The sequence below is a fragment of the Zeus faber genome (genome assembly GCF_960531495.2).
Source record: "Zeus faber genome assembly, chromosome: 13".
Lineage (NCBI taxonomy): Eukaryota > Metazoa > Chordata > Actinopteri > Zeiformes > Zeidae > Zeus > Zeus faber.
In genome coordinates, this window is record NC_137198.1 from 8,739,244 (window position 1) to 8,751,916 (window position 12,673).

At 44.0% G+C, this 12,673-nt stretch overlaps 1 protein-coding gene across 1 annotated transcript; it reads left to right on the plus strand.

Annotated features, from left to right (window-relative positions):
• The first annotated feature begins 283 nt into the window (after positions 1-283).
• shda (Src homology 2 domain containing transforming protein D, a) lies at positions 284-9,023 on the plus strand. The gene is made up of 8 exons (XM_080012422.1): positions 284-425; positions 1,352-1,601; positions 1,692-1,793; positions 2,193-2,355; positions 2,471-2,725; positions 2,826-3,006; positions 6,297-6,416; positions 8,036-9,023. Exons 1-8 carry the CDS (start codon positions 334-336, stop codon positions 8,220-8,222), a joined length of 1,350 nt encoding a protein of 449 aa, XP_079868548.1. The 5' UTR covers positions 284-333; the 3' UTR covers positions 8,223-9,023.
• Positions 9,024-12,673: the final 3,650 nt, after the last annotated feature.

A 12,673-nucleotide genomic window follows, 5' to 3' on the forward strand; every position in this document is an offset into this window, starting at 1 on the left:
ACAAATATACAATTATTATATTATACCTATTGTTGACATGATTAATGATGTCTGATAATACAAATCAATACTGAACGTGTATTTATGCAGTATTAAAATGATCAGTCTCACACATAATACTAAATCAAATTATTGGCATTCCCTTTTATTGTCGTTCCAAGTTGGACTATAAATCGTCGGCGCAGAAATCCTCCAGCGTGGAGTGGCTCTGCCCCTTTAACTGACCCTGGCGAGCCAGTCAACACATGAGTGTTGTGTCGGCCTGGCTGGCCCTCTGCCTGCTGAAGAACCACCATCTTACCCGCTTGACCACGGAGCGGGGTCCAATTCTGTATGCAGATATGTTTGCTTTTGGTTTTGTGGTACACGGTATTTTATGTTGGCCGTACTAAAATAACTGGAACCGGGCACCATCGATGCGACGGGTGAGCAAATCAAACTAAGTCACTTAGCGTTAGCTGCTAAGGCTAGCTGGCTTTAGCTCGTTAGCGAGGCTGCTGGTTGCCTCACCGGGATGTTCTGATTCATAGTTGTCATTTAGTCAGATAATGCACGAATTGTTCGGTGGTTCACCGACCCACTATGAGCCGAATTCGATGCTGTTCAAACTGCTGACAATGAGGGCCAGTTATAGCTGTTATCCCTTTGCTAACGTTTAATGCTAAATTACACTGTTGTCACAATTTCTACCACCCAACGCCGCAAAGAAAACCAATTGTTGCGTGTGGCTACTATGCCGAATGCGTCTTTAATTCAATAACAGTCATTGTACAATCTTCACACACATACATACTTTACGCGCGTGTGTGTGTGTGTATATATATATATATATATATATATGTATATATATATATATATATATGTGTGTGTGTGTGTGTGTGTGTGTGTGTGTGTACATATCACATCGGTTACATTATGCTTCTGCCGTATTTTAATATTGGTGCCCATCTACTCTGACCGTACTGAGCTAACGAGTAGTTTGTATTTTGTCTATTCCACCCCAGCTAGCTACTATGCATACTACTATATTATATGCATACTACTATATTCTGATTTAGGTTGTGTATTTTATGTATTACTCTACCTGCTTTGTTGTGCACAACCATTGGAGTTTGCCCTTTTTTAATTTCACACTGTACTGAGGTATCAGACAAGTATCTTGAAACTCTTGAAGCTATGCGTTAGACATGTTTTATACCTTTGTCATCCTTGGATACACATTTGTATTATACCTTTTCTATATACTCACTACAGTGTATATATTTCCTATAGTAGTAGTGCATCGGAATTCCTTTTACATTGTGCCATCAAATTCTTCAAAATTAATCTGATGAAAGCCCTTAAACCCTAGATCCATGGCAAAGTGGCTGAAGGACTATCTAAACTTTGGCAGTCGGCGTGACCCCCCACAGCCCCCGAGGCCAGATTACACCGAAAATGAAATTCTGAGGGCGTACAGAGCTCAGAAAGACTTGGACTTTGAAGACCCGTACCAGGCTTCTGACAAGCAGCCGCAGAATGGCGGCTTCACGTCCTGCAGTGCCACAGTGAGCCTGCCCTCCTTCCCTGAGTTTGGATCAGTGCTTCCCAACGGCGTGGAGGTTTGATATTTTGTTAATTCGCGTTGATATCAGTGTGCGGTATCTTCACGGGAGGGGATTTTTGCATTCTCAGCCGCTTTATTTTTACAGGTCAAAGTGGTGTCTCCTAAACACAGACTCATCAAAGTGGATTCCCAGGAGTTTGGCCGCTGTCAAGTTCCCCTGAGCCCAGTTACCGTTCAAGAGGAACCGGTATGTTTGACGCTATTTTGCTTTGTCCTTTTGCTTCCTACACAATTCTCCTTTTTGCGTTTATCTCCGTATTTATCATCATTGTTAGTTGCATTCCCTTTGTGTCGGTTTTGCTCTCTTCTACTTATGTCATCTTGCCTTTTTTTCCCTACACTGTTCTCTACCGCTCTATTTTAAATTCATCCTTTTCTTTCCTTTAGACAAAGCCTCCGAGAACCAGATTTTAAGCCAGTCGTTCCAAAGACTTTCATATGTACTTTTAATCTTTTTGAAGAAATATTGAATAAATAAATGCAAATTAAATGTTTTTTTTTTTTTTTCACTATTGCCTTCTTGTTTCATTCCATCGATCCTCTTTATTCATTATTTTGTTTCTCTTTGTCCTCTTTGTCATCCCAGGTGGTTCCCTCGGCCCCAGCAGTGGGCGACCAAGACACAGACTACTCAGACCCCTTTGATGCCCGTCCTGACCCCAGAATCAGATCCAACTGGGAGCCCAAATCTGCGCCACCGGACTGCTGCAGTTACATGGAGCCTTTTGAGGCTCAGAGAATCATCTCAGGTTATAACAACAGACCCTTATCACTCTCATTCACCGTTGAGACCTAACTAACGGTCCAAAATAATTATTTTCTGGCTCATGGTCAATGACCTTTGGGGTGTGCCCGTCTGTGCAGAGTTTCAGCACAATACCATGAACTCCAGGCCTGGCATCGGAGACGGCAATCAGCTGTACGACAACCCCTACGAAGAGCGAGGTCGTCAGTTCCACCGAACGGCCCCGCCGTCGCAGCACTGCCAAGGGACCGACGGCGGATTCCTCCAGGGCGACGGCAGGGAGAGCCGGCTGCCGCAGGACGACGAGAGGCCGGCGGACGAGTATGACCAGCCGTGGGAGTGGAAGAAGGACGACATCTCTAAAGCACTAGCAGGTACCGTGGTGCACATCCACGTAATGACAAAGACCTATTTCCATTTGATTCCCTTGAGAAGAGTTGACTCATTTCTTTTTTTGCCTCTCCCCATCTCTAGTTCAATTTGAAGGGGCTGAGAGGGAGCGCTCTCGAACCCACATGGACAACACAAGGCTTCCCAGGACCAGCCCCACGTCCATCTCAGCGGCGGGGGGCTCGGCCACGGTCCGTATGATTGGTGACACCCCACCACTACTGGGAGAAAGAGTGGACCCAACTCTGGCGCTGGAGAGACAGGTGTAAGTGAAATATCTGTCCCATGTTCTGCGATTACAACAACAGATAGATATTGCAAGACGGCGCTGCAGATAGATGTAGATGCAGGGGCCCGGCGCCCTCCAACAGTTAGGAGCTTTACGTCTAAAATTAAGACCTAGGCCCAAACTGAGATTCTGCGTTTAAGAGACCGTAAAACTGAATGTGCCCCCGGAGAGCTAAGCTCCATCCAGACTGAGATTACCCCGTTCAGCGGCGCGTGCGGAAATTGACAGCGATGGCAGAGAAGCTAGAGCGAGACAACTAAGGCGGGATCCGGGCTAGGCTAAGAGCGGCTGGGCGTAAACCTGCCGAACCCAGCGTTTTATCGCCAACGCCCGCTCTGTCGTCAACAAGCTAGACAACATGAATTAAGGGCTATATAGATAAACTTAACTTGAATTGACTGCGGATTACTGTATTTGTGTGGGTGTGGATGTGTGTGATAGTTGGCGAGCTGAGCCTCTCATCATGGTTGTTAATGACAGTAATGTACTGACCACATACTCTATGTGTACATTTGTTAATTTATTATTTGGTGTCTGTTTAAAAAAAAAAAAGCACAATTTGACTTTTTTTCCGTTAAAGCACTACTTCAAAACTGACTTTTTCCTTTCAAATAAAACAGCATGTTGTTATTTCTGTAAATTCTATATTTATTACCAAAGCATCATCACCATTACAGTTAAAATGGAAAAAATATGAATGTGTTGTGTTGCATGTCGATTGCTCTTAAAATTTTCAGTAGGGAGCACAAGTGGAAAAAGTTTGTCCGGAGTCCTGCATGACGCCATCAGCAGGCAACAAAATGAAAACCAGAGAGGATTTTTATTGTGACAGGAGACTTCAACCACTCCAATCATGGACTGTTTTACCAACATTCTACAAGAATGGTGACATCAGAACAAGGAAAAGCCAACCATTGGACCAGGTGTATACAAATATCCCTGGAGCCCACAAGACCCACCTGTACCCCTTTCTTGGACAGTCTGACCATTTGTCCCTGTTCCTTATCCCGGCCTACAAAACACTCATCAGCAGAACCAAACCTCAGACCAAGATGGCGCAGAGCAGATCTAGACTGAGGAAGCCTCATCATCACTACAGGACTATTTTGTGGATACCATGTGGGAGCTCTTTGAACACTCAGACATTGAGCACCACACCTCCACAGTATTATCATACATCAACTTCTGCATTGACAATCTTACTACAAAAAAATCAAATGTTCCCCAACCAGAAACCCTTGTTCAACAACAGTGTGCGGGTGGTGCTCAGAGCCCGGGATGCAGCTTTCGGATCAGGAGACAGGGAGGTCTACAGGAGAGCCAGGGCAGACCTAAGCCCCTTTTACACATGCAGTCTTTCCCAGTAATGTTCCGGAACCGTTCCAGCATGGGGTCATGTTTCAATGGGAGCAGGGATTCCGGGAATCTGTTACGGCAATTTCCCACCTCAAGACCTATACCTCTTTCCCACTGCACCAAAAACCCGGTAACACCTGTTAAAAATCGGCATTTGTCACCAGTAGCAAAGGAAAAACCCGCATCTCAGTCTCAGGTCAAATGACCTGCAAGTTTTAATTGGCTCCACCTCAGAATGGCTTCGACGTGAACGGGACATCCGGGTCGACCCACTAACTTTGACCACTTTACCGGCTCGACGCGACGTGCGTTGGAGTTCTGAATGTTGGCGCGTAAATAGGCAGGTATATCCGTGCATCATTCGATCATTTCATACCCAATTTAGAATCCGAAATCGAAACTAGAAGTTGTTGACTTTTTTCCCGCATGGGGGACCATGATATGTTGTGAGTGTGGGGATCGCTCCGTGGGGAGCAATTTGGAGAACCCCCACACACCCCGCCTCGCTCCGAGCCACTCCAGCACCGAGCTCTCCAGCACCGATGCTCTGAACCGGTGGAGTGTCGCTGCTCCCCGCCGCTCACGGACCTGTGCGGTCACTGCGTGGGCGCCCCCTGGTGCTTCTACTGTAGTGTTAGGGCGTTCACGGACGATCAGAATTTTTTTTTTTTGCCAAGTTTTTGAGTTTTATGTCCTTGTTTGTTTTAGTTAATGTCTCCTCTACTGTTTTGTTCCCAATCACACTGGAACCATGACACGCCCCTTCCGACGTGTTTGTGACGTCGAACGTGACACACCAGGAAAGAAAAAAAACAAAACAGCATTTCTCCTGGCAGCGGGAAAAGAGTCAATCGCTTAAAATAAGCGGGTTGTGAATGGAATGGAAAGAAAGAAGTAACATTACCAGAACAAGCATGTGAAGTAGAAGTACATCCAAATACGGGATCGGCAAACCACAAATAATTGATTTTTACAGATATTTATTTCTTACAAATATTTAAAAGATGATTTGTTTTTGGGAAGAAGGAAGAAAAATCTGAAAAATGGCTAATCTGAACCATTGAGCTCGGCTGCAAAGACGAGAAATATAAAGACCGGTCTCCCTAGAGACCGGTCTTTATATTCTTAAATTGTTTTATTTTTGTTCTTTAAAAGAGAACAGACCCGCGACGTGTCTTTTATGCCCGGGAAGGTCCGATGATTTCATTCTGCATATAAACTAGCCGTGTACTTCTTGTACACGGCTAGTAATTCTTGTACTTGTATTATGTATCTGCCCGTGCCGGCTGCAACGGAGCCTCAGAGGGAGCGAGCGGACAGGGAGGGGTAGAATGGGTGGAGAAAGATCCTTCTCTGGAGGCAGAGGGTGGACGAAAGGTTGAAAATGATCATACTGATTCAATAACATTGGGTTAGGGTTATTGCGTCGGGCGCACCTCTGCTCGCTTCCGCCCAGTCCATCGGGTGTATATTTACTCATATATTTATTGCCTCGTTGATTTATTTCAGGATTTATTTCATAGGCATAAACATATTTTTTATTTGCGTGCTAGTCCACATACTACATCCTCTTTGTGTCTGGGCAAGTAAATAAGCTTTGTCCATTTGCCACTTAGTGCACTCTGCTGCTCTGTCTGTCGCACAGTTATATATACACACACACACAATTTTATGGAATTTCTTTTGGTGGAGTGGATTGCTGCCGAACCAAGTTTCGTTGTGTTTTAATATGCAATGACAAAGCATCCATCCATCCATCTATCTAAGAAGACTGAACATGTTAGACGGCGTTAGTAAATGGGAGGGGATGCCTTTTACGCCACTCTGTCTTCCACCGCACTGCAACCTTAAGACACATTAAATAATAAAGTAACACACTAATAACCGTTCCGTACCCAAATCCACTGCAGGTGGTACCACGGAGCCCTGAGCCGGTCGGAGGCCGAGACTCTGCTGACACTGTGCAAGGAGAGTTCCTACCTCGTGAGGAACTCCCAGACCTGCCGCAACGACTACTCTCTGTCCCTGAGGTACTTTCTGCCCCACGCTGTTTTAGATGAAGTCGAAAAATAACAATAATTGGGTGGGTGGGGGGGGACTGTCAAATGTACATGTCATGTGTGCTTGCCTGTATATCTGTATATCCTTTCAGGAGATCAATTTAACAGCTAATAAATATTACCATTAACGTTTGGGTTTGTATGTATTGTATGTGAATGAGAGACCGTAGTGACCATGAAGTAGAAATAATATAAAAGAATAGAGATTGAAGTCATTTAGTAAAAATGACTTTACTAATGGCCAAGCTTTTAATGCTGCCTCTGCAGCTCCTCTCACACAGTTAGCACCAATTTAATGCTAAATAGCCAACTGCAGCTAATTAATTAGATGCACACCCTCTTCATCCAGGCTGTAATTGGAACATAATCACAATGGGTGTTTCTAAAATTATCTGATCTAGTTTTGTCTCATTATGGCTCATGGGTGAATTACGAATTAAACTGGGGCCTGTTGCCCTCACGCAACTTCATATTGTTCTCATCTTTTTTGTCATCGCTCTGCTTCCATCCTGCTGTCTCTTCCTCCCCCACTGTGTGTGTGTGTGTGTGTGTGTGTGTGTGTGTGTGTGTGTGTGTGTGTGTGTGTGTGTGTGTGTGTGTGTGTGTGTGTGTGTGTGTGTGTGTGTGGTCCAAAGAAGGCGAACCGGTGACATGGTCATGGACTCCTTAATGCACGTGGGGAGTGAAGTCTAGCCCGTCTGGTCCAATCCCTCAGTACTACTGTAGCACAAATGGGTGAAAAAGTTGATGCTACTATGATAGAAACGTGTCAGAACGCACAGTGCACCACAGCTTGCTGCGTGTGGGGCTGAGTAGCCGCAGACCCAGTCAGAGAACCTATACTGACCCCTGTCCACCCCCGAAAGCACTTACAATGGATGCACGTGAGCATCAGAACTGGACCATGGAGCAATGGAAGAAGGTGGCCTGGTCTGACGAATCACGTTTTCTTCTACATCATGTGGATGGGTGGGGTAAGGGTCCCATCCGACGGAGCATCTGTGGGACGTGCTGGTACAACAAGCCCCTATCCATGGGGGCCCCGCCTCACAACTTCCAGGACTTAAAGGATCTGCTGCTGCGTCTTGGTGCCAGATACCACAGGACACCTTCAGAGGTCTAGTGGAGTCCATGCCTCCACGGGTCAGAGCTGTTTTGGCGGCACGAGGGGGAGCGACACAATATTAGTGGTTATTAGTGGTGGTTTTAATGTTGTGCTTGTTCGGTGTGTGCGTGTGTATATAGTTGTTTTTTTGTTTTTTTTGTTTTTTTTTACCCGAATGGCATCATGAATAATGAACAGGCAGCTGTTGTGCTCATTGTAAAAGGGGGCACATTGCTGTTGTTGAAGGCTGCTGCCGACCTTGGATCCATTGTGTTGTCGTACTGTTTTTAAAGCGTCAACTGCAGAACACACATTCATCGGCTGTAACGCACCTGCACTGCTGGGGAAATATAATCCACATCAGAAAGATGTGTGACAGCTTGTGTTTACTGGGACGGAGCAGAACAAAGCTGTGAAGAAAGACTAAATGAAAGAAAAATGACTGGATTCTCTCTCTCTCTCTCTCTCTCTCTCTCTCTCTCAGGAGCTGTAAGGGCTTCATGCACATGAAGTTCTCTCATTCCGCCGAAGGGCGCTACGTCCTCGGGGAGAACAGCCCTCCCTTCTGCACCATCCCTGAGGTCATCCACTACTACACCACCCACAAGCTGCCTATCAGAGGAGCCGAGCACATGTCCCTGCTGTACCCTGTTATTGTGCAAACGCTCTGACACGCACACCCTCTCCCACACGCGCACACGCGTTCTCTCCTGGTGCTACTGAATATTGCTTGCTGTAAACCAGCCTCTGGTCTCGCCTTCTCGTTTTACCGCCAACGTACACAAGAGGGTGTGGTTCATGGTCAAACCAACCTCACTGCCATGTTAACTACCTACTTCATGACTCCCATTCATTTTATAATGTTTTGTATCCGGAAGAGCGGCAGCCATTGAGATTACGGTTTTAGGGAAGTTAATATTTTTAGGTCAAGGATACTTTTTTCACTCATTAAACTCCTCTTTTGAAATGCGGTGTTTTGTAGCTTTGAATGGAATGGAGTTTTTATTTTTATTTTTTGCACTTCTGCAAAATCCATTGATTTCGAATCCTGAGTGATTAGTCATTTTAGTCAACACTACTACGCTCTTTTGTTTTCGGCGCGCAGGTCAAGCATAACGGGCGCTAGGCCTGTTATTTATCTTCTCTCTCGTTTCGTAGAGGCCTGTGAATGTGATGCGATGCTGTAGCCGTGCGTCCTACAGCGTTTCCTTCCTCCCGTTTCCTCTCCTCTGCTGTTGTCGAGTGGACGGTCACAGGCGACGGTAAACGTCGGGAAGGACATGAGTTGTACGCTTATCATGGTAACGTACTCCAGCAATACTAGTGTAGACGATAACTACAGTATTATATTCAAGGCTCGCTGCTTTAAGATCGTTATTAGTATTACAGAAGCTTTGTTAGATTCTTTACTGTGCTGTTTTTATAAAGTTTTAATTGTCTGTGGAAAATAAAGTGTTGTATTTGTTTTTAAATTGTCTTGGGGTGCTCTCCTTTTTTTTACATGTACATGTCCTGTCACGTTTTAGGATTTCTACTTTGATCAACTTTTTTTTGGATACACATAACTTCACTAATAGGTGTACCTAAGTTATGTCCCACTTGTTATTTTTATAACATTTAAAAAAATGTCTTAAAAACTCATTGTGCGCGCCATAAATGTGAAATTACTGAAGCTAAACCAATGTGGCAAAACAGGCAAAAGGTGTTTCCTTCCAAAAATCCAAAATGTTAAATATAGTTGAAGCTCCTTTCAAAAACCTGGCGGGTCAAGCTAAACGAGCGATACTTGACACCATAGCAACCGCCAGGTGTTGACGTCTGCAGTAGTGCGTGTTGCTGCATGGCAACCGAGCAACAGGTAGGTTACATTATCTTTTTTAAGGTTCATGGCCTGCTTTACTGAAATGCTTTTTTTTTTTTTAGAACTGATGCGATATCCTCAGTAATTAAAATATGCATGACGGTAGCTCTTTATGCTTTGCTGATGTTGCATCTAATTTTGTTTTGCAGCAAGTCTGTAAATAAGTGTTGTTCAGTGGATTTTTGTCAGTTGATGTCTGGGTCCTGACGAGTTAAAGAAGTTGAATGGTTTGCAGGCAAACGAGTGGAGCTATGTGGCAGTTAGTATTTGTGGGACAGTGAATAGTAAGACCTATCCCAGAGGTTCTCAATGTGGGGTCCGAGGGCCCCCAGGGGTCCCTCAAGAGGTTCCAGGGGGTCCCAAGCCAAATGACTAACCGTTGTTTCATTTACAAGACATGAGCACCATTAGAAAATGTGGAAATTATGATTGTTTTGATCATAGTATCTCCCTGACTAGAGTATAGGCCGTTCAAACGGGATCCTTGGCCTAACGCAGTCTTTGATATGAAAAAGTTTCATAATCACTGTTCGTTCTATTCAGTTCAGACAGTTGTGGCCCCAGAAGGCTCCGGGTCTTGGTACAACTGCAAGACTAATCCATTAATGCACAATCGGCGAAAGCTGTTCTAAATCAAAGGAGGTCTCTTTCAGCTGCTGCATGCTTTGTTTCAGGTCCAGTATCCATGGGAACCCGAGTAGAACACCTGGCTCGGCCCAAACCAAATCTGCTCAGACATCCGGACCGGTAGGACACTCTCTCTCTCTCTCTCTCTCTCCCCCCCTCTATCTCCTTTCTTTCACAAAATACACTTCTTTATTTTCCAGTCGTTCTGTATACTGGCTGGATAGGATGACACCAGGGCGTGTCACAACCTCTACTACAACCATTGGTGTGTTTCTCTCTTGCTGTGATTCAATTCTATGAATCTTTATTAGCATATTTTATATTTAAAAAAAATTATAATAACAAAACATGTGCCAACCCATGATTGTAAAATGCTAAAAAATTAAAACAATTTTATAATATTTTGAAATAAATACATGCATTAAATAAATAAAAAGTACAATACATAAGACAGTTAAGGTAAATATATATAAGTATGCATGTAATAATTAGAGAGAACAATGTTAAATTAAAAAAGTTTAATTAAATGTAATCAGTCATTTTCATGTCTTCTTATGGGATGCTCTGGCGTAATCTTATTTTCTTAGAATTGTCACCTCGCTGGTCACAGTTATGCAGGAACAAGAAGTCATTTTCACCTGTTGAACTAATAAGGTAAATAGCAGAAATCCGCAAAACTTCATTTCCAATTAATAAATATACTTATTTTCTTGCCTCCTATCTCTCCCATCCCTCCCATTCGGCTTATTTTCCTGCTGATAATTGATCCTTTTATCCCCACCTGCATCTGGCTTTTCCCTTGGTCTCCTTCCCTTTTTTGTTTGGTTATTACTTTTCTCTCTTTCTTGTTTCTCTCTGTCGTTCCCAGGGAATCCCCCGTGTGGAAAGTGACCGAACAGGCTTTGAACGCCGTCGCTTCTGCCCGGGTTTGTTCTCTGGCCCGACCTCAACCCCCTGCAGCTGGCTGGCAGCCCGACCGTCCACTACCAGCCCCTGTGAGTATTACTGTGTATTACTGCTGTGTATTACTGCTGTGTCTTACAAACTGTGTCTTACTGCTGTGTCTTACTAACTGTATCTTACTGCTGTGTCTTACTAACTGTATCTTACTGCTGTGTCTTACTGCTGTGTTGTACTACTGTGTCTTACTACTGTGTCTTACTTACTGTCTTACTGCTGTGTCTTACTACTGTGTCTTACTGTTGTGTATTAATGTTGTGTATTACTGCCGTGTATTACTACTGTGTATTATTCAGTGTATTAATGACATTAATGCATGGATGTCACCAAAGTTTTTACAATGGAATGAAGAATAGAATGAAGCCAGAAATCTGTGCGTTATCATAGACGGCGATCTACATTTTTGAAGAGCCATATCAATCACATCACAAAATCAGCCTTCTCAAATCCAACAAATATTTCAAAATAAGAGCCTTCCTGTCAAAAGCAGACTCTGAAAAAGTAATCCATGCATTCCTAACGAGTAGATTAGACTACTGTAATGGCCTATTCACCAGCCTCCCGAAATCAGCAGTGCAGCGGCGACTGTTAATCCAAAATGCGGCTGCACGCATTCTCACTGAGACTAAAAAGTTTTCACACACACACACACACACACACACACACACACACACACAACCTGTTCTTATATCCCCTGTTCAAACTTGGATTGGTTTAAAGATTCTGCTTCTTGAATCTAAAGCTATAAATGGCCTTGCACCTTAGTATATGAAAGAAAAGCTCATGACACACGAACCAGCAAGGACTCTCAGGTTCACAGGCAGTGGTCTTTTAACCGTCCCTCGTACCAACTCTGAAGCAGGGGAGGCTGCCTTCTGTATCTATGCCCCAAGTAAATGGAACACTCTGCCTGAGGTTAAAAACCTTGCTGTTCACTATAGTCTATGACTGACTTTGTGTGTGTGTGTGTGTGTGTTCTCTATGTTGTGAGATTTGTGTGTGTGTGTGTGTGTGTGTGTGTTCTCTATGTTGTGAGATTGTGTGTGTGTGTGTGTGCTCTGTACGCTGTGAGATCTGTTTTTTCCGCACTGACTGTTCTTATGATTGCGCAGACATTTTCTGCTGCTGTTTCTGTTGTTGTTGCTGCTGTTTCTTTTGTTGCTGTTGTTTCTGTTGTTGCTTCTGTTTTTGTTGGTGTTTCTGCTGTTGCTACAGTCTCTATTATTTCTGCTCTTTCTATTGTTGCTGTTGTTTTTGTTGTTGTTTATGTTTTTGCTGCAGCTCTTGTTATTTTTCCTGTTGCTGCTGCTGTTGTTGGTGCTGTTGATGTTTCTCAGGTTGCTGCTGCTGTTGCTGCTAGTGTTCTTTCTGCTGTTTCTGTTGTAGAGGTTGCTGTTGTTGTTGCTGCTGGTGTTGATGCTGTTTCTGTTGCTGCTGCTGATGCTGCTGCTTTTGCTGCTGTTGTTTCAGTTGTTGCTGCTGTTGTTTTTGCCACTGTTTCTGTTGTTGCTAATGTCGTTGTTTATCCTGATTATGTTGTTTCTTTTGTTTCTGTTATTGCTGCTGTTACTATCTGTTGCTGCTGTTTCCACTGTTTCTACTGCTGTTGCTGCTGTTGTTTCTGTTGTTGCTGCTGTTTCTGTTGTTTCTGTTGCTGCTATTTTTGTTGCTGCT